This window comes from Lepisosteus oculatus, chromosome 12, assembly GCF_040954835.1.
Source record: "Lepisosteus oculatus isolate fLepOcu1 chromosome 12, fLepOcu1.hap2, whole genome shotgun sequence".
NCBI lineage: Eukaryota > Metazoa > Chordata > Actinopteri > Semionotiformes > Lepisosteidae > Lepisosteus > Lepisosteus oculatus.
The window spans coordinates 15,031,520-15,057,954 of NC_090707.1; the positions used below are offsets into that span (position 1 = coordinate 15,031,520).

Here is a 26,435-nt window from a genome sequence, read left to right on the forward strand (position 1 = left end):
TAAAATTACTTAAACTATTCATTTCTATATTAAACTGCTGCTGTTCAAACACTTTAAATACTTTGATAAAGATACTTTGTCTTCCTTACCTAACATCACTATAAAATACTTGAATAATTTTTCAGGCAGGCAGAAACTGAATTGAAGTCACTGATTCATTTTCCCAAATCTCTTCAAGTTCACATCTCCATAAAAAAATTAACATACCTTCATATTTCAACTGTTTCAGTTATATGGTTCTCCTTTCTAGGTTTTTTGGGTATTAGAAATTATTATAATAAAATTATTGACTACACACCCCATATTTGCAATTTCAGGTGCGATGGGAACCAAGTGCAAACTAAAAAAATCTATTCAAGAGCCAGAGATTTGTTGGGGACCTACTGTAGCTCTACCAAACTATAAATATTACTATGCCTTTGTTTGGTGATCACTGTTTCATTCAGTCCTGACCTCTGTATCTTCATTATCCACTTTAATACTCTCTATATAGACTTCAAAATTTCCTCTTGTGATCAAAAAAACATCACCCATATAAGCAGAATCATGCATATATACTGGAGACATAATGGGAACGATGTCACTGCATCAGACTTCAATCGTACATTATACACTGTTAGCCCTGCGTCTCACACTGTTTTTAACCTGACCGGGAAATAACATTGATTTTTTCAGCCAAAGTAAACACCTGGATGTTTATTATTGAGATACATCATTTCACAAGAGAACATACTTTGACCTTGTAGAAAGTATTACAAAGTGTGTCTGTTTTTTTTGTTAAAACTGCATATAAAGTCACATTTCTAAAATACAGTGGAACAAACAGACAAAAATCCTATATACAAGGGGGCTACCCTGCATATATGACCCACTGCTTGTGGAATTCCAGTGTGAAATTTCTTGTGCACTCACTGATAGCACTTCATCTAGTTGGAATTTCAGAAATGTTCCAACTACTTCCATGCACTTTACAAGTACAGCACAAGTGGTTCAATAATTTAAAGGTTTCCTAGTTCCAAATAAACTGTCATTCAATTTTAGTGTTAGCCAAACCAATGTAAAATAATCCAAGTAAGACACATACATCACATGTAGTCATGAGCATGTATTGATTTGCTGAAATTAGAATGTATCTCATTGCAAAATACTGTTGTAATTATACAGTATACTGCTCAACAGCAGCAGCTGTTGAAACTCAGACACAGTTGACTGGAGTTCATAAGAAAAACCCTGAAGTGTGATAAATTCACATGACTATACTATTTAGACCATAAAATGTAAGGCAGTTTCTTTCTGGCATATCAGCTGACACTGGATGCAGTCCTTACAAAACACACATTGTTGATTTGACTGTTTGACTACGATAAGTATATATATATATCAGGAAGTCATCTTCTCATTTGAGCATTGTATTGTATGTAAACACAATACTGAAAGCAAAATGGAACAGTTCCCTTGAACCCTTTGAAAAAAAATATCAATTTAAATATGAATCCAGATGACACTCTGTGCAGAATTAGGCCTACTGAGAAATAAATGACATCTTCTACTAATATGGTAGGAATTTTCTGAAAACTCACCCGACTCCTTAACAGAAATTCAAAATAAGTGAAGACCAAGACTAAAAAAGTTTTCTTGTTCCCTTTTACAGCATTCACACTGAAAACATCCTCCTACCACATTAATAGCAGGATATAACACTTGACTTTGAAACAGACCCAGTAGTACTTACAAGTCAGTTACATAAACAATTGCGTTCAAGCCACTTAAACTGGTCTGCAGCTAGAAATACTTAAATACTGGAACAGCTTAATCTGGAAACTATCCAGAACAGAAACAGAAGAAACATGCCGTGGACACACTGGAGCGCTGGTACTGTATAAAGTCCAGTTTTCAAGGTCTTTAAAACTGATTGTAGTTTAAATAATGGTCAGCCAAATATTAGCTTTTATTTAGAAAGATCTTATCCAAGCAGTTTCCTAAGGCATTACCCAGCTTTTTAAAAACTTCTACCTCTGTGTTTAAATTATAGAACATATACCTTTAAAGGTACTGAATATTACATTTATAAAATTCTATTTGAGCGGCTTTATGACAATAGATGGGTAAATATTTATTTTGAAAATATCTGTTGTTTTGACCCCGCATCATCTATTTGGTAAAAGAGAAAACTACAAACAATACTGTTTTCATATTTTGTAACAGTATTTTAATTCTCATTACTTCATGATGATCAGAAGAGCAGAGATAGCTATAGCTCTTCTGTGTGAGGCAAAAATATTTGCAACCTCTAGGCCCCAAATCTTTCTATCATTTGCCTTTCTAGTATGCTTCAAGGCACAGAGGAATCAAGCACTGCAGATGTGCAATATGATCTTTTTTTTTTTAATGATGTAACCCATTATGTTTTGTAAAGAAATGTTTTTATAGGTAGTGCAGAGGTTCACCGCAGAGCTGCATGCACCTGACAGAGAAAAATAAAGCCTTCAAATGCATCTTTCCAAACTGCTGTGTGATTTTCCAAGGTGTCAAGAGCATGAATTTGAGCTGGAGCCTTATTCAGAGACAACAAGTTTCAGCTCAAAAGCCTACAGGACAGAACAAGGGATCATTGTTGCGACAGGAGGCCTGTAATCTATGAACAGCCCACTTTGCTTCCTTCATTGCCTTTGGAAAACAAAATCTAGCCTACCCTACTTTCGACCAATGTAAAAATGAAAGCAGTTTGTACTAGTTTTGAAACAAACATAACACACTTGGACCTGCTCAATTGACATAGGCATGAAGGTCAAAGTACTAAACAAATCAACCAGTGAATACAAAATGTTTCCAAAATCCCAAATAAAAATACAGTAATACTCACTGCTGCAGACACGTCCCACTGTAAACACCATCTGACAAGAATTAAATTCTCTTGAATTCTCATGACTCTTAACTTAATGTGCCCCATTACAAAACAGCTTAGGCAAATCCAACACATAGTTCATATCCAACCCTGCCACTGATGCTACGAGCAGCCCTGAGAAAAGTTTAAAAGTATAAAATGCAGATTAGAAAGCTCAATATGTTGAGGAAATGTTTGTTTTTAGAGGTCCCAAGCAATCCAACAAATATTCTTAACAATTGACATTGTGAAATATAGCACCGTTTTCATTACTCCCACCTTTACTATTCTGAGTTTGTCTTCAGTGTCTCAAAAAGACCAAGAATAGCAAGACAGGACGGGACATACAGTACATTTCATATTACACTGTGCAGCTATATTTCAACATTTCTGATTTGTAAGATGAAGATGAACTCTTTAAAAATACTGTACGCCCCAAAGAGTACAGTACTGTAAGTACTGTATTTTATTTAGTTGAAGCTGAGTCACTGAAACTGAAAACATTTCAACTAAGAAAAGCCACACAGGAAAAAACACTATTCACTGCAAATGGACACATTTCCACCCCTTTTGTTTCTTTAACAAAAGGCTTCTGACACTTAAACTCAGCCATCTAATCAACAATCTCAGCTCTGCAGCACTTTCTGAAAGTAAACATTATGTTGAGGAAAAAAGTAAAAAATGAAGATATTTTTTTTCTGTTAATGTGTTTTAAAACAGTATTTTAATAAGTCAAGAAAAGATCTCTCCTGTATTACCAGAGGTTAAAAATGTCTCTATTGTCAGTGATACAATTTAAAATATATTAACACTGGCTTTGAAAAAAGGTTTAGATTCATGCTCAGAAAAATGCCACTCCCTGCACAGGACTATCAGAAGATAAGACAAACAGAGCTGGAGGATGTTTAGCAGAAAAAAAAATAAACATTTCAAGGTTTTGCCTCAGGCAAATTTTAAATCAATAGTGAAAACCAAACCAGGGGTGTACAGAATACCAGACTTCACACTTAGTGCCATCTACAGTACTACAACCTCCAGGTGAAAATGAAAATGATACAGCAGGGCAGTTTTCAATGTGAGTCCCCACCTTTCAGAGTGCACCCAATACAAGACTGACTATTTCTCTAAACGTCTGCCACAGAAGCCCCTTTACTTTTTCTCAGCACTACAAATTACTCTGTAAAGGTAATACGTTACTGAACTGCTCACCGAAGCACGGTTCCTGTACTTGGGAATTGAGTATGTTCTTGGATGCCATATGTTTTTTTTTTACAAGACGGGTTTAACGTGTTCTTCCGAGTTCTTAACCCAATTTTCCATTTTGATAGTTAAAACACCATACTTTCATCACATTCAAAGCTTTGTGCTCCTATAATAATACTTTTGTAACTAATAATATAACTAATTTCCGGCGACATTACAAATCTCTGGAATTGTTCCTCCGGGATGTTATGACATCACCAAAAGCTACAGTATGCCTAATTTATTTATTCTTCTTGTAAAAATATTATAACCTTTTTAACATTTGTAACGGATTCACAAATTTTGTAACGTTTATGTTGAGATAAGAGGTCAATTTAAAGTCCGACAGAGCATTCGAATTGCTGTATGATACTTCTGTTTCTCAACCTAGACCAGCTTTTCCTGTCCTAAACAGAAACGCTGCTTTAGGTTTACAATCCAATTACAATTCTGTAATAGTGTCTAGAAAAGAAAAAATAAAAGATCCCCTTACCTTTAACTTTTACTTCCTTAACTTAAAACTGAGCATGCTTTGACACGGTCCCGGGAATTCCTGTGTGAACTCGTACCAATCAAGAGGATATAATCAACGCAACGCCCTTTTTTATTTTTCCGTATCACAGGCTCGTCTAGGTACAAGGTGCCCCACAGTTTAGTTCAGATCTGGAGCAGTGAGCGAATTCATATTTTTTAAAAATATCTGGTCGTGTTAAGCAAGCAAGTAATTAACAGTTCAAACTAAAAACGGTATTTCCCCCCCAACATCTGCTTAAAATTCCAGGAAGCTCACTTCAAAACAAAATGTAGTACTGTAAATACAAAATAACCCCCCCTCTGAGCACTTTCACTGTAGCAAATTAATCAGGCGTGTATTTAAAGATGACCTATTCTAAGAAAACGCCAAACATTTGACATAAGCAAAACCCACAGAATTTAATTAAGGAGCCATGAGAATTCAAACATTCCTATGCAGGATTTCACTCTGAGACCACAGCTACTGTACTTGTTTTTTCACTAAAGACATTTATATCACATGTTCACGGAAGCACACGACAAAAAAGGAGGCAGTTTATAACGGCGAAGCAAGACACTCGTTATTCTTAGTATATGGAGATAATTGCAAAGCATTAACGAAGTAATTAATTTATTTTTAATAGCCAAACTCTTTGTTACATTTTAACGTAACTTTGGAGAAACCATCTACCCTGTATGCTATTATGGCACAGGTACTTACATGCACAGTAATTCACTAGTGTCCAAATCTGCCAGGTGCTGTAGTCCTACGCAGCAAAAACAAGATAGCGTGAAATAGAACTACTGTATTCAAAGGTAAAAACCGCCTTGCTTGCTCTCTTCATGCAGCCCTGATTGACGAACGGCGTCCAATGATAAATTCCTGAAAGTACTTTTTGTTCAAACACTTTAGTTCTAAATATACCAGTCCGGTCTGAAGAGGCTTAGCTGTTCGCGGGGACAAGTCCTCTGGGAAAAGGTGGGTTCATAATACAAAAGGCAACAATATGCAAAGCACCTTCCTGCACACAACTGGACAACACCCAGAGTATTTTAAGAATTGAGATCAACAATACATGCAGCAATAACAGCTGCACATTTCCGTTTGAGTGGATATAGAGGATGATAGAAATGCAGTACATGTTCGACGGGTCTTTTTAATGCACATTTAGGCTTTTGGCATTAGCGAACACCTGTTTCATACTGTACATGCAGGAAAACTGCACGGATATATGTTTTAAATAACTGACACTTTCGTAATCCCTGCACAACATTTAGATTAATCAGCCTAATAAAAATATACTGTAACACTCGTTGTTGCTGATAGTTCCATTCAAACTATTTAGCTTCTGTCTTGGGATGATTGAGTGGACTAGTGTGCAAATCTTGTAATTGAGAAACTCTGCAGGGTTTGCCTGAAGATCTCCTTTAATGTTTTGATAGTACTCAAGTGGTGTGATAACTTCCTTCGGCAAGAAAACTGTTCGCGTACTGTTTGAGTCCATCAAAAACCTAATGCAAATCAATAATGTCATGCTTATTCTGAAAATGTACTTTGTTTTCTCACAAAGCTACACAAATTAGATTTTCATTTTTGAATTACGTTTCAGTATGTCTCAGACGGCTAGTTTCTGAACTGATCACAAATACTGTAGCCTGAAGTAAAGAAGATATTGGGCAGTCTCTTTCTTGTACATTTGCAAAGGACAGAATGACATAATGTACTGTACTGATTATGTACTGTATCAGTAAGCCTTTTACATTCAAGTTAAAAAAATCATATACAACATTTTAAACTGAGAAATGTTATTATTACTGCCAATGAGGGCTTGCCATAGATATTCTAGAGAATAAAAATAAGACATCAATATATTCTACACTTATCACAGACAAGTGAAGAAGTGTGCTTACCTTACCTTTCTCCAAAGCAATATTACCTTTTAAATATCTGACTTTTCCCTTAAATTCAAAGAACTAGCAATATACTGTATGTCTCATGTGCTCCACCTAGCCTGTGACATCAGTAAATCTGTCTCCCGTATTTATATCCCTGTAAACTGGCCCCATGGCCTTACTTGAAAAAGCTCTTCAGTGTTGTGTTACTATCACTGCAGATATTACCTTTTAGAGCCAATTGTGGAAAGTCTAGTTATCAGCTTTGTTCTTCAAAGCTCGTATTATAGATTACCTGACAATTGAACAGTTAGCTTTAATACTGTTTCATTCCTGTTTGCAGCTTTTCCTTATTTTAGAATCTGTGTCCACAGTTTGTTTTGCGATACTGTACACTGTGGCATTTCATATTTTTCATTCAACCTATCAAAAGTTAAGCTATTTGACCTCAGATGATAAACACACCTACATAATTCAGAACAGTGATTCATCAACAGATACAGGTATATGTGTTCTTTTAGTAATCCCACCTTATTAGATACTAAGCCAAAGTTTTGGCTTGTTAGAACATGGTAGTATGAACACTTTTGTGAGGTTGTTTTTAATGAAATGAGACAAGACTCAACACTACCTTTTAATCCCTGTAAGAAAACTGTTCAGGTATGGCTTTAAAAATATGGCTAGGGAGCAGCAGCTCATTGCTATTTACTCTGTTCATTTCTCAAATTGCCCTTTGGGCTGAAGGTCCTAAATGATACAACAAAGATTTTTAATTAAACTGGATTTAGAGAGGGCAGTTTAATGCTGAATGGTTAACTGGATTTGTGCGTATACCATATTACATCTTTACAATGGAATTTAAGACAGACTTACTGTACTCTAGATGGCTCTGACAGCACAAAACCTCTCTGGGAAAACTGAAACCGAGGCTTTTCAGAAGCACAGTGTGGCTGTTTATTTAGCTTAAACATTTAAAAAAAAAGACAAAACCCCCCAGCGTTGCTAAGGATTGTAATCTCATCACTCCTTTCAAGTCCGATAGGTAAAACTAGATAAAATCTCAATCAAAGGCCAGATATTAGAGATAAAATAATCATTTTCAAGTTACTGTATATATCAAAGTGACTCTTTCAAACGGAAAACAGCAGCACAATGCTAAAGGGTTTAATAATTTACATGTGCAGTAGTTTGGAGAAACCCAATGGCTTTACATTTATTAAACAAATGGTGCACAACTGTTTTGGAAAACTTTCTGAAAGCTATTATTTCACTCAAAGAGCAATTAACATTACATCTTGGCATGTTTGATTGATTTCAAGCAAAGTTTGAAGCAGTTAAAAATAAAATACTTATTATGAAGCAGATGTTCCCAACAAAAAACATTTAAAGAATTTTAGATCTTTGCGCAACAATTCAATACTGTATGTGATTATTTTAGAAGATAAGATAATAAGGAAACTTAATTGTCAGGCAAACAAACAGGATTATAAATGTTATGTTTTTTCTTCTTTCTAGTTATGTCCCCAACTTAATAAGCTAGAACAAATTACATACAGTACAATACTATGCATTGCAACCTGTAGGTACAAAATTTCAAAAGTTACCCAGAGAATCTGGTGCTGTTGGCTGTGTGGCCTTTGGTTTACTTTAAATTTTGGTTTCCCAGGCAATCTGTTTTTCATTAGGTCCTGGGAATGGGGTGATGAAATCCCAACTTTCGAAATTGTCATTTAGTACTAAACAGTACCATACATTCTAGGCAAATGTTCATAAGCACAGCAGAAAATTGTAGGTGGCTTTACAATATATTTGCTTCGTCTTATTAAACAGTAATAATGGAAATATACCACTATAATGGAAATACCATTTAGCTCACCTATGTAGACAAAATGTAATAGACACAACAAACTGAAATGTGGTATTATGCTTATAATTGTTTTACTAGCGTTGCCGGACTTTAATGTGTATGTACAGCAATATTATTATTAATAATATTTAGCTGATACCTTACATCCAACTTACAGTATTTTGGTTATCACAGATCGTAAAGAGCAAATCATATGGCAAACTCCCCATCAATTTTCTGTCCAGCAGTGACAACAAAAGACACACTTTACAACAAACCTTTGAAATACTTCTGAATTGCAGGGGAAAAAATCATGATATATGATGGCATGTTTGACAGAACCTTTCATATTTAACTGGGTAAAGGCTTTTGCAGATTGTTTTCATTGAGACAACAATACTTATTTCAGTGTTGGTTTGATGGTTGTCTATTTCACATGGAGCTTGTTTATCTAGGTCTATATTTAGGGATTTTAAATAGTACTTGAATTAAGTAAATGATATAGTATTGTATGATTCAAATGAACTACTGGCTATTTTTGGTAAATGCAGTATGAAACGTTCTCAGTATAGTACAGTATGTACTGTACCAAGAGTTTTAAATGAATTGAATACATAGGATACAATATATAAATGGAGTATAAACCATTTTCATCTGTTTTTATTAGTAAGCATCAAATGCATCAGTAAATTTTCTACTGTTTAAACAGCTTTAAAACATTTTGTAACATACTGTACCTTCTCTTTAGTTGTAAAACAACAATATTAGCAATCATTGCCTGATTCCTTTTGTGAAGCTCTTTTATTGTTATGCATTGGAGAGTGAGTCAATGTACACCTGCACTTTTCCAAAAAAACAAAAACAAATTGCAAATAAAGAAAATATTCCAGAATACTCAGATTTATCATTTCTAACCATATCCTAGAAAAAAAAACAGTAGATCCATCATATTTCCATATTTACTCCTTTAAAACCCATTTGTATTACTCGGTCTAGTGGATTACTCTGAGTACAAATTTAACTTTCATTAACATTGAACTGGTTGAAGCTTCTGTTGGAGCTATAATCAAAACATAAACTCCTTTTCATTCCAGGGGTCATCATCAGCTCAATGGGTGAGTCATAGCCTTTGCCTTCAAATATGATTGCCTTCCTTAGATTTGAAATAGATACAGTACAGTATCAGAATAGTCAGTATGTCATTTCTGACATATTTTGAAAATCTAGAGAATCACATCCCACTAAGGAACAAAAACTTCTGGCTTATAATCATCCATTTTAAGAACATCTACTGCATAATGGGGGATACCTTTAATAACATTTTATACCCATAAAATGATTACCCTTTGAAAAAGGAAAAGGGCAGTGGATGTCTTATCCAGCTTGAGAATCTGAATGGTCTCACATTCTGAACATTGCAAATAGTTTCTAGGACCTCCAAGAACAAAGTGTGAAAAGAGAGCCATGTAAAAAAGTGTATGAAAAGCTAGTTGATTAAATCCAATTCATTTAAAACTCTGAAAAAAAGCAGCAATTCTAAAGATGCTCAAATGTATAACTTTGAGATGATTTAGATGTTATAAGAATGATGTTGTGAAGTACTGTACACATAACAATGTTTTAAAATTCTGCACAAATATTATGGATGTGAATTAGGCACAACTAGAAATACATATTTAATGGTATTTCTCTGCTTTATATTTCCATTGTTATTTTTCAGTATTATACTGTACTGTACATAAGGCGTTTGACGTTATGCCACTATAAAAAGAGGTCAAAACATATCAGATGAGTTAATTCTATACGTAAAACTCATGATTTGCCTCTCTGAAACACAATGGCAGAATTGGCTTCAATCATACTTTCATGGAGATTCTAACCCTAATTTTTATTTAAGTATAATAAATGTTAAAAAACCTCAGAAAAAAAATGTATTAAAAAATTTTATTTCTAGTAGTTTTTAAATCACATCTGTAATCTTTATAAACACCCCATTTGTCTGATTCTTTAACCCTAACCCTAGCTCCATTCATTTTGAAGCTTTGAAATTAGTTGTGATTCAGCTACTGTACGTATAGTCTATGTGACTGGTTGGGGCTGAGACATAAATTGTTGAATTCAGTCTTAAAATGGAAATGAGTGCTCTTTAAAAAGACTAGGAAATGGTAAGTTATTAGTTTTGGTAACTGGAGTTTGAAAATGATCTTCAGTGAAGCTCCATGTTAACAGGTTATAGACTCGTGGACTTACAGTAAAAATATGCTGCAGCAAGGGTTAGGATTAGGAGATCCAGCAAAGTTTGATGTAAATCAACTCTGCCATTGTGTTAGAGAGGGGTAAATTAAATGAGTTTTAAGTGTAGAATTGACTCAACTGGTAAGTTTTGATTGACCGTTTTTTTACAGTGCTATACCATCAAACGCCTTACAGTATGTACTGTACTATATAATAAACTGTAAAAAAACTCAGAAATAAAAATGTCTTGAAGCAGGGAAATACCATCAAATTTGTATTTCTAGCAGTACCTAAATCACATCCATAATATTTATAAACATCTCCTTTATATGATTCTTTAACCCTAACCCTAGCTCCATACATTTTAAAGATTTGAAATCAGTGGTGAATCTGCTACAGTCTATATGACTGCATGGGACTGAGAAAAAAATAGTTGACTTCAGCCTTAAAATGGAAAAGGGTGCTCTTTAACAGCTTAGGAAATGGTAAGTTATTAGTTTTAGTAAGTTGAGTTTGAAAATTATCTTTAGTGAAGTTCCATGTTAAAAAAACCTCAGAAATAAAAATGACTTAAAGCAGGGAAATACCATCAAATTTGTATTTCTAAATCACATCCATAATATTTATAAACATCTCCTTTATATGATTCCTTAACCTTAACCCTAGCTCCATACATTTTAAAGCTTTGAAATCAGTGGCGAATCTGCTACAGTCTATATGACTACGTGGGACTGAGAAAAAAATTGTTGAATTCAGCCTTAAAATGGAAAAGAGTGCTCTTTAACAGCTTAGGAAATGGTAAATTATTAGTTTTAGTAAGTGGAGTTTGAAAATGATCTTTAGCGAAGTTCCATGTTAAAGACTTGTGGACCTACAGTAAAAATATGCTGCAGCAAGGGTTAGGGTTAGAAGTTCCAGCAAAGTTTGATGTAAACCAACTCTGCTATTGTGTTAGAGAGGGGCAAATTAAATGAGTTTTAAGTGCAGAATTGACTCAACTGGTAAGATTCGATTGACCACTTTTTACAGTGGTATCCTGTCAAACGCCTTATATACTGTATAATAAATATATAAAACCTATATAAAACCTTAAAAAAACCTCAGAAATAAAAATGTCTTGAAGCAGGGAAATACCATCAAATTTGTATTTCTAGTAGTACCTTAATCACATCCATAATGTTTATAAACATCCCCTTTGTCTGATTCTTTAACCCTAACCCTAGCTCCATACATTTTAAAGCTTTGAAATCAGTGGTGAATCTGCTATAGTCTATATGAATGCATGGGACTGAGAAAAAATGTTGAATTCAGTCTGAAAATGGAAATGAGTGCTCTATAAACAGCTTTGAAATTGTTACAGTAAGTTATTAGTCCTAGTAACTGGAATTTGAAAATAATCTTCAGTGAAGCTCCATGTTAATAGCACATCGACTGGTGGACTTACAATAAAAAAATTCTGCAGTAATGGTTAGAGTTAGAAGTTCCAGCAAAGTTTGATGTAAACCAGCTCTGCCATTGTGTTACAGAGGGGCAAATTAAATGTTTTACAGTACATAAGGCGCTTGACGGTATTGATTCTTACCAGTTGAGTCCATTCTACACTTAAAACTACTTTAATTTGCTCCTCTGAAAGAGTTGGGTTACATTAAACTTTGCTGGAATTTCTATGCCTAACCCTTGGTACAGCATATTTCCACCAGTCCATATGCTTTTAACATGGAGCTTCACTAAAGATCATTTTCAAACTCCAGTTACCAAAACTAATAACTTACTATTTCCAAACCTGTTTACAGAGCACTCATTTCCATTTTAAGACTGAATTCAACAATTTTGTTCTCTGTCCCATATAGTCATATACTGTAGACTATAGCTGATTCCAAATCTTTAACAAATCAAAGAACATAGATTTTTACTGTAAATTTCCACTTTAACACATTTAGCAGCTAATTGCTTGCTGATTTCTAACACATACAGTATTATACATTTGTTTGAGTAAGTTAGTCACAGTTCAAGATGATATACTGAAAATGAACTCATATGCTCTTTTTTGTTTTTTGTTTCTGAATGCTTTAAAAACAAGGTAACATTGCCCATTTTGAAATTATCTTGATTTGCTCAGTCATCTCATTTCTATTCAACTGGTGCAATGAACATCAACTTGAAATATGTCAGTTTTATCGAAAGGGTCATGTTGAATTAAAGTCCAATGCAAACAGCTTGTTTTGTACTGTACTGCAGATCAGGTTTAACAGGCTCCTGTTAACATGAATATTCCAACAGAGATATTTCCAAAACAAAACGAAATCAATCTGGATTGCCATATATTAAAAAATGCTGAAAAGAGAAGAAAGAAAACACAACATGGTGTTTTCTTTCTTTTCTTTTCAGCATAGAATAAACCTATTACTTGTTCCTTTGTAGCCTGCGCATGCTGATGCAGCTGCCCAGTGGTGTATTTCATATTCATACAGATATATAGATTCGTTGTGATTATTTTATAATTATTATTCACCAAAATGGGGCACAAGACTTATTTACTTATTGTGTGTGATATGATAACATAAGATCAGATAAGATCACTTTATTAGCCATATACAATTTCTTGCATTAGGAATTTGTCTTTTCACATACGCCAGCTTGCTCTACATGAGACACACAGACAGGGAGAGAGAAGCTAAGGGTCAGAGCGCAGGGTCAGCCATTTATACAGCACCCCTGGAGCAGCTGGGGTTAAAGGCCTTGCTCAGGGGTCCAATGGAGTAGCGGTATAAATGAACGGAAACCTTCCAGCCTCAGGCGCAGATCCTTAGCCACAGTGCCACCGCTCCGCCCAGTATTATTATACTGTACTGTATTATAGAGTACTGTATTATACTGTACTGTATCATAATACATATTATACTGACACTTGTACAATATGCACTTTTATGAGATGAAATAAAACAATTTGTAGCTTGTACCATATTTAGCCATTTGTTGTTGTTTTTTTTTAACTTTTGCTCCATTTACACCACCATGTTTATAAAATAAATCTCCTGAATTGCTTCACTTACACCACAATGTTTATAAAATAGATCCACTGTATTGAGGTGACTTAAATACAGGAAGCCCTGACCTTGACTTGTCATAGCACAATGACTCACGCGAGCTTCCTATGCAGCTTTTATTATTACAGAAAACATGCACCAGATAAAGAGATCAGATCACGTTTGTTCCCACCCCTGCCTGCTTTGTATTCAACTGTGTTATTTTCCAAGCAAGGAATAACACAAGCGTCTCATCAAATAAGGGGTTTAAAATAAACTACTGATGGTGATGACGTTTTTGGTGATGACATTTTTCTATTTTTTTGTGGGAAACACACAACATGCTATCATTACATAATAAAAAAAAGAATAGCTCACAAAGGCTACACCACCTTGTTGTTTTAGATTTTCTTTCTACTTTTCAACCTGGAATTAACCTATTTTTGTTCCTATGAAAAAAGCAACCTCATGTTCTACCATGCCCAACCCTCCATACCCCCATAACTCCCTTGTGTACCTCCTCCCTGCCAAGGAAACCACTCCATCCCCAACCTGCAGAGAGTGCAGGCTCTAGAATGTTTAATGGTGGCCACCACTGTTCCAGAACCTTAAGAAGTCCCCTTGCTGGTCCTACAGCTCCATCTGTGCTCCATGCACAACATTCAGAGACGTAAAGGCCTCACTTGCTCAAGGGGAGAGAAAACAGGATTTGCACTACTGGTGACTTGAAGCAGCACTACTGGTGAGTTGAAGAAAGCATGTAGGACAAAAACTCACTTTTCAGACATGAAGATTTCAATCACCGTTTGAGGACTCATTCTTTTGAAAGCTACTGCAGGGCAGTGCTTCTGAAACTGCGTACATCGTCCAGACATTTTTAGCCCTAAAACTTCCACCTAATTGATAACCCTTTTGTAACAACTGAATCCGTGCAGTCAGGATGACATCATGGAGAAGTGTAAAACAAGACTTTTTGGGTGGAAAAAAATTATTGTCTGCATATTGTCATTAATAAATTAGGCTTAATGTGCTTATGTTTCTTTAGGTTTTTATCTCTTCTTTGCAAACGCACCTTTGTCATCATGGATTTGCCAGGGTACTGGAGGCTTCCAGCATGCCTTAGTAGCAACAACGCCAGGCAGCTAAGTCTGCCTCTGCTTCACATACAAATCAAGCAGTCTTTCAATGAAAAAACCCCACAAGAGAACATGGAACAATTTCCACAGAATAGAAGATAAAGTATGAAGAGACCCACCCCCAGACCTCAGCCACATCTGAACACTCCCACACTTCACATGAAAAAAGGTGCCAGTCTCTCCTTGGTGTCATTGAGTCCCATGACAAAATGTGTCCAAGTACTCAAATAAGTTCTATGGTAAAATTGCAATAGCTTGGCTGAAGGTCAGATGTATATTTTAAATCATTCCAGACAGTCTCCAATTAAGGAACAAGTAATAGGTTTATTCCATACTGAAAAGAAAAGAAAACACAACGTTTCGACTGTGGAGCTTTCTTCGGGTGTAAAGCCTTTGCAGCCTACACATGTTGACACAGCTACCCACCTGAACTACAGTATCCAATTCAATCTATAGTGCTGATCACCTTTAGTTTATATGAGGGTCTCTATAAATCAACAGGGGAGTATACCACAAGGAAATCAGTCCCAATCTTCTGCCCGTTATGGAAGTGTTTTACTGTATGTCAGAATAAAAAAAAAACATAAAACACACATTGCAGAATGAAGATATAGTTAGAATAAGAAAAAAAAAGTCTTTGGTAAATTATAGTGCAATTGGTGATGCTGGAATGTGTAAAGCCAGTTGTCTTGTGTGGTATCTGCCAGAATGTCAATTCCCAAATCAGGCCACTGGGGAAAAGTGGAGCAACAACTGCCAGATGAAAGGGCAGCACGACAAATTGAATGAGCTGAAAAAAAAAATGAACTGTGCTTTTCCTCCAAGCACTATACTGTGATCAGATAAGAAAAAAAAAACAGGAGTAAATCCTAGTTCATATTGTTTAAGGGAAAATCAGTAGTAAATAATCTATATTGTAATCTGAAAGAAAGTCTATTCACTTTTTTTCAACCTTTCATCACAAAACAAGAGCCCCGGCATCCAACCAGATTATGTCCAACAACAACACAAATGACCAAAAAAAGAACAGTTACAAATGTCTAGTCAGATTGGAGATAGAAATCTGGATCTTGGTAGAGATCTTTCACCCAGACATTTCCTCTTCCACACAAATTTATTCTGTAGCTAACTGAGTGCAATTTAGTCCAGTACATACTATAGGAGAAGAAGGGAATGGAATCAGTGAAATAAAAAAATAAACGATGCTTCAGAGTATATTGTTTTGTTTAAGATTTAAAAAAATCAAAATACATTAATTTAAGATGTATTTAATTAATTTATTTTTATTTATTGAATAAAATAAAATTATTCTTATAGGTTTTTTTTAATCGATGGGTAGAGTTTATCTTAAGCATTTAAAAGGCTTGAAAACTGGTACGATTCAAGATAAAATCATATTCCATGGTGAAGTATTCAAAGGCAGCAGGCTGGACTTAAAACAGTTAACTTTATGTATCACAGTTTAGTATCAGAATATTAAAATACCTGGAAAAGGAGAAAAAATAATTTTGCTTACGAGAGGGTTTAAAAAAAAAGGCCAACATCAGCAAGAAGAGAAGATACCTCTGTTAAGTGACCTCAGAGATTGTCCCATTCCAGGATGAGAGGCCTGTTCAGCATTTGGGAGTACTGAAATCAATGGTAGAATGCAAAACATGAAGGAGGCAACAAAATTATCTGTCACTAGGTGCAAGTCTTTACTTTATGTGAGGCAACTCCAGGTATATAGTTTGGATGCTGTAATTATTTATGTACTGTACAAGGATCTACAGCCAGCACATATAGAACGGGCTTTTTATAAGTTATAATAAAAGAATACTGCCCTCCCCATAACTGTTCCCATCATCTCAAGTGGATAAGATCCCAGCTGAATCCAGTCATTAAACCCAGGTGCGTGATAGGTACAAAGTACCTATTTGAACAAAAATAACACCTTCCAGAGACACAGTCTCTGAAGGCCTTATACAAACCAAAAAGGATTACATTTATCACTATCATGTGAAATGTCAGAGCTATACATTTTGAATAAAACAGGAGAAATTCAGGACTGATTAGAAAAGGGTTGAAAAGATGTCACTATTATTCAAAGAAATCCATTCAGTTTTCTGAATTTCATTCAGTCCCTCTAAAATCGTGTTTTTATAGTGGCATGCCTTATGCACCCCCTTTACATTATTGCAGAGGATTGCTCACCAAAGCACAAAATAAAAAAAATGGGGTCTCCTGATTGGCTTAACTGATAAAGGCTTGACCATTTTATTTTTAGCAGAAAACGAGAAGTTGTGTCTTTTTTATATCAACAGTGGGGTTGACCAGCAGAGCAGAAACTGTCCTGAAATGCACGTTAGAAAAAAAAAGTGTGTGAGCAACTGGTTCTAGCAAAAACTACTTTGTCAACATACAGTATGTGCACTTCTTTCTTAATCACTAATTGTAAAACTATAAATATTAGAATAGTGTATATCTGGAATGTACACTGAATTATTATAGATACAGGCATCTCTTTTATGAAGGTACTGTAATACTACAACGAATCCATCCATCCATTTTCTAACTGCTTCTTCTAATTCAGGGTTACAAGGGGAGCCGGAGTCTGTCTCACCCTGGATGGCACACACAGACATAGACACACACACACTTACACCAGGTCCAATTTTCCCAAAAGTCATTTAACTTACCAGTATGTCTTTTGACTGCGGGAAGAAACCAGAGCAACTGGAGTCAACCCATGAGAACACAGGAAAATGCATGTACTGTAGCTGTTCCCCCTTTGTCCAGAACTGAACCCAGGGCCCACTGTTGCAAGACAACAATGTTGACCACTGCACCACCCAGTAGCCCTGCTATAGTAACTGTGGAATAAAAATGTTTCCAATAATGGTCTTCATTTTTATCACAGTGTCCTTGTAATCCTCAAGCAGATTCTTGGGGATAGCCTTTTGTAAACCCTTTTTTAGTGTTCAGACTATGTTTGAACAACATACCAAATATCTGTCATGGATGTTGGAAAGGGCATGCCATGGAATGGCCACGAGAGCAATAAAGACCCTTTGCCTAGCGGTAAAAGGGGCAACATGGAGATTAGGCCGGGCTCAGGAGGCCAGACGATGTTGGGTAGAAACCTATGCCCTCAGGCCGCGGAGGAGAAGACCTGGTGCTAGGCGGGTCTCAAGACATCCGACCCCTCAATGCTGAGTGAGGAGGAAAGGGTGACACGGAAATATACAGGCCCCAACAAAGACACTCCAGAAGGACAAGCAAAGCACAGGGAAATTAGGAACAGGACAGAGTAGGAGCGCCCTCTAGACGTACAGGACGTGACAATATCCTAGTGTGTGCAAAAGAAAAACTTCATTTTCCTCATATGTGAACAGGTATACAGTACCTATTTTTATTTTTAAAAAGTCCAGTTCCACTTGATAAAGCTAACTGGAGGTTAAATATGTTTACATACAGTATGTCCATATGTGTCTGAAATGTCAATGTGCCACCATGAATAATAGAATGTCAGAAGCCACTGTGTTTTTTAAGTGAATGACATGATGGTATGCAAGAGATATGACAAGGAATAGAAACTGTGTTTTTTTTTATGATAGCAAAAATATACTATACAATGAGTGCTGTGACAAGTGCTTTTTATGTTTGGTTGTGTGATAAAGGTTTTTATATGCTGTACAATCTATTTATTTGCAAAATACAGTTAGGGCTCTGCAGTTGTGGCTTCTCTCTGCACACATTTTTGCATTGTTGCCTACATGAAAGCAGGGAGGGGGAGAGAGTAGTGTCAAGCTCTGTGCAACATCAGTGCAGCGCTCAGTGTGTTAAGCATTTCAGTCAGCTGTAATTTCTAATGAACACAAGCACCTTACTTTATGTTTGGATACATCTATGAGAATATTTCCTCAGAAACCTAAATGCTGCTCACATCAATACTAATAAGTAATTGTATATTCCTCTTGATTGCCATTTACCATAGTTAAACATAATATAGCTGGCTTAGCTGGCTACTGTATGTTCTTACCAAAGTGTGGAGGGGGTGGTTCAGTCCCATGGGGGAAGACAAAACAGAAAGTCATAGACACAGCTGGGAATTTGAGAAAAGGGTCACTAACAATAAACAAACGTTTGTTTGGAAAGGGTCTGGAAATGCTATTACTTGTTGAACAATGTGGTATGGGAAAAATTTCTGAAAAACAAATTTTTTACTTCTCTCTTCCTGAGAACATCCTGATTGTATTATTTGAAAAAAAAAAATTTGTTCCCACAATTTACCATTACATACATTTTTTATCTCATACTACAAAAAAGCACATAATATATAGAGAGTTGGTTTAGCTTTTTAGTAAAAATCACCATCCAGTAAATGTCAAATTGATGCCCAGAAACAGAAGCAGGACCTAAATTCAGAAACACATGAACCTCTAACAATAATTAAATAAAATCTATGGCAATCAACAACAGAAACAAAATAGAAAAATCAATCTGCTAAGTTTATGCTATCATGCATTTTCAAACAATTTAATCTTCTAATAAATATTAAAGTGCATCCATTGCACATTTATTAAAATACTGTATGAGTACTAACGCCCAGTGGACATATTAGGTTAACCCTTGGCATTTCTCTCTCATTTATCCATTAGATCACACACGCTATATCTACTGTAGGTCTTTGGGCTCTTAAGACTTATGTCAAGCAAATTCCACACTGGAAAAACATCACTTAAAATTCTATATACCAACCTGAACATTGTACAGTACGTGTGAGTTATTAGCATTGCATGATGTACAGTACATACAATAAAGTACTGTATGTCAGCAAATTAGTACATTTAAGAATAACAAAATATACTGCTGTACTTCCAAAATGCTGGCTTTTATTATCATAAGTCAGAGTGTTGTGATATGACTATGCCCTGATGTTGTATTATGAGAGAGAGAGTCTTTACTAGAGAGAGAATAATTTTTTTATGCTTTCAATATACAAAGAAATGTCTAAAAAAATGTCAAATTCTGTACCGTATGCAAATTTAAAATGAGACAGCTGGTTAAAAAATGAAACAACAGTTTGCAGCTCATTGGAATGTGCCATGTACTGTATGTAGATGATTGTACATCTTTTAACTGGTGAAACAAACATTTACTTCAAATAACTGAGCTAAACAGACTGTGTTTGCTCCAGTCATATCTACATTCATAACACTGAGCTCATTATTTTCAGACAAAGCCACATTGTACACACAGAAACATTTGCCAAAATAAAATCGGGATATAGTTTCCTGAGTTATACAGTCATCACATGCGATACAGCTTCCAAAATGTCAGATGTTATCAGCTGATCTGGGCATTAACAATGGAATGTGATTAGAATTCTACAGATTTTTTTGTTTTTACTTAGCATTTTAAATACAAAATTACTTCATATACAGTAGAACAGCTATTACTCATTTAATTTGTGTTTGTATACTGTATATCAGTAAAATAATATTTTAGGAAAGCTGCGTGAAATGACAGGAATGTGTATTATACCAAGGTGATTAGGGTACCATACCACTTTAGTTTTCTATTCCTGTTTAAGAGTGACTTGAGCTGTACAGAGATGGACTTCTAAACAAAACATCTCAGAAGCTCAGAAGTTTTACAGTTTATTTCCTTGCTTTTGTGGAAATATCAGTGCCTCTATAGTAAACAGATTTTACAGTACTGAACATATACACTTATTCAGCACTTATTTCTTGTTTCAGTTTAATATTTGTATTAATTCCAATGCCTTCCAAGATCCATAATTTGAGGTGGATGAACTTAAAGTCTTCTGTAATGCAATTTGAACATAAGGCAGCCTTAACATTACTTGACTACTTTTGGCAGTGAGTAATGTAACTCATTTCATGCAACCAAATGAAATGAAATGAAATGTAGATGACAATACCTACTACTGATTAGATCCAAAACAATGCTAGTTACCAGTAACAGATTTTATTTATTAAAACACAGTTAATATAAAGAACAAAATACAAATAGAGAGCTTATAGCAAGAATTTCCATTAACTCTCAGTCTCTACATTCTCTAACTGGATGAAAACCCATCTCTGTTTTATTTTTGATATCGGTAATACCCTACTATTCAGACACAAACAAAAAGATTATAAATCTTATAAGTCCATTACAAATCTACTGTATGTCCTACACTAGTTCTGCTAATAGCTGAGCTGATAACTAATGCTAACACAAGTACTGTACGACATGTTCAACATATATTTCACAATAAATAACAATAGCAATTCTATCAATCTGATCAATAAGATAGAATGTATTTTACCTTGCAGGACGCTGGCAGATCTGGGCATATAATGCTTTGTTTGGGTTGTGTTTCTCTTTGTGCATATGCAGTCGGAATTACAGACGACTTGGGCTTGCCACCCAGCATTACATGTAAATCCCTTCAGAACAATCACTGCCATCTGTGTTAAACTGCCCTGCTCAACAAAGTACCTGAACATTTCCAAGACGCATAATAAAGAAATGTTTTTCAGGTAATTCTCAATACTGTGTAACTCATCTTTGTCTTCACAGACATTCACAATAAGACTCAAAAGGTTTACATTTATAGTTGAGACTTAAGATTCATAAAATTAATATGTTTCTTGTTTCTGTAAAACGTACTTTAAATTCAAAAACAAAATAGCTTCAGGAAAATTGACCTGTGAGCTTTCACTGTGCTATCTCAGACTGCATGGTATACATAAGCACCTTCGTGTAACAGTCAGTCTGACAGGGAAATGTTGAACAGATTTGCAGGTGCTCCTTTCATGGGCAGACTGATCCTTAAGTACCGCTAATACTGGGAAGGAAGGCTCCCGTAATTTAGAGGACAGGTGGTGTTTGGGTTTAACTCAGCAGGAGTATTGGCCTGTCTCTTAAAAGCAAGATTTGCTCAAGTGGTTCTCAGGACCTGTTACAAATTCATTTTGGGTTCTTGCACTGTATAGTACTGTGTGTCACCTGGTACATCCAGTACCTAATCCAGGCAGCTTTCCATAACCAAATCAGAATTCAGGCAAAACAAATGACAAGGCCGAAAAAGCCTTTTATCAGAGCAGATAGTACAGAGTATATCTTTATACAAACAGCATAATGCATTCCCCACAGCTGTTTTAACAAATGCTGTTTATAAGCACGTAGAAACACAGAAAAATTTTAAAGAAAGTATAATAAATAGCTTTAGTGCAAGTATCAATACTAATTACTTCAAATAAAGCTGAAAAAAGTATCATATTATAAAACTAAATTATTAAAATATTCCATCCAGTATCCTTATGCATTGTCAACCAAATAGTATTTTATTTTTTAGAAGAACAAGCTTTCTTTAAACCATGATAAATATATCTTCCTATAAAGTGGGCATCAAAACTGTTTTTAAATTAAGTTTTAATGTAAAAAGTATAGAACATGATGCATACATAATTTGCCTGAAAACAATATCACACACTTGGCTTCATGACTGTTACAAAGACTTCTGAAACCCTTTTTTCAACACAATAGTGAATTCTAATGTATTTATTAAATTAACAATATGCAGACTAATCTTACTTATTTTAACTGACATTAAAATACTGAAACATTGAATCCAAAACTGTTACTTTTGCTTTATATTCAAGCAATGTGTAATTGTCACTATGAGATAAATATGAACAATACAAAAAATAATAGTTAATGCATTTTTCTTTCAAGTAATTCCATGCATACATTCGATTATACTAAAACATGAACATACTTTGTGTTCAATTTAGTGATTTCAAGTGATCACACAATGACTAATTTTCAAAGTATTTAGTTGCATAACCCTGTGAATTAATAGTTGCATGATGTCTGTGACCCAGTGAGCTCACCAAACTCTTCGTGTGATCATTTGAGATTCTTTGACAAGCCTTTTCTCATGTCACTTCAACTTATCACCTTTTCTTTGGATGTTTTTTTCTTGTCATTTTTCTCGTCATGGTGTGTCAAGAAAAGTGACTATTATCATCATTATGAACAGTTAATTGTGAAAATCTCAGTTAAGACTAAAGGAAAATGTCTGGTGGACCAACATGCAGAATTTCAGAGCAGCACAGTAAGAAAATTCTACACGTTCATCACACCGAAAAGAATAGGAGAACTCCAGAAGCCTTTGAGCAGAAATTCACTATAGAGACTAGGAAAGAAATGACAATAATTTCTCCATGGACACTCCCAAATATGTTTATTGTTTTTTACCCACTGTCCATTGTAATGTTTAGAAGATTAACATGGAGCAGGCAATACCTGTAACACCAGTTTTGAAATGATACCGTATGTCTACATACAGTACATGTCTAAATACAGGACAGGTTCCAGGTGTACATAGTACATAGGTGTACATAGTCACTAAATAATGACAATATCAATGGTTGCAATGGGGGCACTCTTAGTTCAGATCCAATTCTATATTGTAGATAACAATACTGTATGCCTCACTAATTTGCAAGTCTCTTCTAAGAAGTTTAATAATATTCAAAAAACAACTTTCATCACATCAATCCATTCCCTGGAAAAACTGAAGACATTTGAATCCTTGGTTAGTTTTGTATCCTACATTGAGGAGACAATTTCCCAAGCAGTTCAAATGCGTAAATCACTTCTTCAAGTTCGCAGAAGCATTAATATGAAACACATTATGTTTTACAAGCAGTGTTAACAATGACACACGGAACGATGAAGTAAATAATCTGGTCAGCGCATTTCACTAATCTGGATCTATCTTTTAAAATTGTCAAAATCACTTACTATAACACTAAGAAATATGAAATAATTGTACAAAATGTTTGACCTTTTTGTCAAGTAAATGTGCCAAAAGAATAACTTACAAAACTGCTCCTAGAAAATAAACTGTTGAAGGAATTGTCCTGCTTTTTTAGATCTGCCTACCAAATTGTACTAGGCGTGTTTGTTTCTAAGGTTGGAACTACTGCAATAATTAGCATCTTCTGGCATTTAAGGTCATTGTACTGTGTTTTACATCATAACAAAGACGAACCATTATTCAGATTTTTCTGGAGGATGTCCACAATGTCTGTTTTTCCCTTCTGGGACATAAAGCATATTTTCCACAAAACATAAAAGGCCTAGTATTCCCTAGACAAGACAGCTTTACAAACATAAATACATACTGCATTTGAAAGATATTTTTGTTCTAATGACCCAGTTTTGTTCTCGACCTCATTTATTAATCTTCCTTTACAAGCTTTGACACTTTAGATCATTTACAGAACGCAAATCAATAGAGATCAGTTTAAACCTTGTACTACATATGTCAAAACAGTAAAATGTAACATGGGGAGAAAACAAAATGTGAATGACATTTTGAGAACAGAAGAATCTCTTACACAGTGCATCAAATTGTAGTTCATTTCAGAACCTTTAAAGTTTGTCTTATATTATATAAGCTCCTTATATAAACCCTCTTAGTGTTAAATAAAGTATGTTAGTAGCTTTATTACTTTTTCTACAATTAAAAATAATAAAGAATAAAGATCACTTAACTGCAAACTCTGTTAGTAAGTACTTAACTAACACAAAGTAATATGTTCTGCCTAAATGACAACACTATGAATTTTGGGTTCACTTCCTTAAAGTTGGACAAATATAAATATTTACTTTCTATATTAGAAGTAATCTTGTACCACAGAAAAACAAAGAAAATGAAATGTGCTTAAGATATGTATTGAGATTTAAACATTATATCTCTATGCATAATTCATGTACACATTGTGCCACAATGTTGTTTAAAGATTTCCACATCGGCGTGTTCATGGAAAATAATGTGGCTATTGCACTTCCACAGTAACCTCAAGGCAAAAAAAATAATTTTCCAAACAGGTTAACAAAAGCAGACCTTGTGAACAAAAACATCCTATAAATAGCCAATTCAATGAGTTATGGTGGTACATCAAACCTAAAAACAGTCTGTATGCGAACCAGGAATGGAAATTGATAAGGCTTTTTTCTGAAGTTTTAATTAATTGTTGATTTAAAAAAAGATTTTGTTTTTGTAAATTAAAACACAGATCTCAAAATATTTCTTATTTTCTTTATCTTGAATTAATCAGTATCGTTGACTGTGAGCAGTGTAAGGCTGAGATCAATAAAGTATTTGCATGATGTTCTTTTAGTGTTAGTGATCTGTACACATAGCCAGTGCACCAACAGAAATGAATCCGCATAATGACATTTTAAATAGTATCCTTTATGAAGTTCATCTGCTTGTCTATAAAGCACTGGGACAGAGGGACACCGACCACAGGTGCTGGCGATGCTGTTACAGTGGCCTCTGCTGGGAGGGACTGGAGATACATCTATGCTATCCAAGAGGAGAAGAGCACTTGAGCATACTGTAGGCAGTCAGCTTCAGAGCTGGGCCCAGTGCTGTGTTCTTCCAGGTTATAGAGAAGCCTTTCAATTAGCACCTGATTTAACTTCTTATCCACTTAATTAGATTAATTAACTTAATTAATTTCACTAGTAGAATGAACACCAGAAACAAATGTCATCTTGGGGACTGGAGTTGCCTCTGCACTAAAAGGTATCGTTAGAAGAGGGTTCTTACAGTACTGGGACTGCAGTATGAAGCCTACAACTGCTCCTACAGTAGGTCACTAGAAAACTCACTATAACTCACTAAAACTATATACTGACCTAAAATCCAGATTTTGTTACAAAGCATTCTGTCATACTCATCTTCCTGCCCTCTGATACTGTAGGTCTTTCTGTAGTAACGCATGTTCTGTAGTAATGTGAAATTAATGTTAAAATATAATTAAAAAAATTATTCATCTATTATATTATGTAAAAATGATTAAAGAGAAAGTGATACTGTTTGAAAAAGTTCTTAAAAGGCTTTAAAAACAGCCAGCCCACACAGCTGAAAATTTCTCTCTCCCTCTAACCTGTGAAAGAGCTGCAAATATATAATTTCCCCAGTGACACCACTGAATAAAACAGCTATTTAAATGCATGATTCCATGTTATTTAGCCCACCTCTGGCTTAAATAATTTTTTCCTCTCAAAGAACAGAGCTCCTCTTTTACTTTTAGAATTATTAGATCCAGCTAAATGAATAAAGGCACACTAGTTTTCTGTTACCTATGATTACTGAGAGAATCTTACTTCACTATACTCAGTGGGTATAAGATTGGAACTTCTCTTTAACATTTTTTGTAAAAACCATACTAAAATTACCATTCAAAGTACTACAGGATTTCCAACATTTTGTCACGTACAGTATATTTTTGGTTCATACACTTTATTATTTTTGTTTCTACACAGCCTTACAGTAATAAAGGTAAACTAAGGACTTTTTCAGTGAGCTGTTATTTTGGGACTCCATGCCTGCCTATGCACAGAAGCAAAAAAAAAAACCTACACAGTATCATTATCTGAATTCTACCTGATTATCCTAGGTGGACCTGCTGCTTAACAAAAAGATGAGTCATATACTGTAATCAACTGGGTGGTGGTTAAAGCTTTCACACACATCTCTCTCTAGTCTGTCATGGAATTGCCATTAAAGCCTGAATGGTATTGGTTTACCTTGCCTACCTCACCATGTTAAACCTCCTGTAGAGTAGCAAAACATGACAAGTAAA

The 26,435-nt window shown here is 35.0% G+C and overlaps 1 protein-coding gene across 10 annotated transcripts in view; it reads right to left on the minus strand.

Annotated features, from left to right (window-relative positions):
* cobll1b (cordon-bleu WH2 repeat protein-like 1b) overlaps positions 1–26,435 on the minus strand; it is a 56,499-nt gene that overhangs the window by 23,816 nt on the left and 6,248 nt on the right. Inside the window, exon 1 of one of the 10 annotated variants that reach the window (XM_015358887.2) lies at positions 21,092–21,188. The exons of 2 other annotated variants lie outside the window; for them this stretch is intronic. In XM_015358887.2, the coding sequence (XP_015214373.2) occupies positions 21,092–21,156 (65 nt within the window). In that variant the 5' untranslated portion in view covers positions 21,157–21,188. Of the gene's footprint in view, positions 1–1,580; positions 1,682–1,732; positions 1,756–2,863; positions 2,888–4,619; positions 5,102–5,360; positions 5,652–6,550; positions 6,625–21,091; positions 21,189–26,435 lie in introns of those variants that run through there. 7 more of the 10 variants (XM_015358892.2, XM_015358893.2, XM_015358889.2 and 4 more) reach the window with 7 other exon arrangements.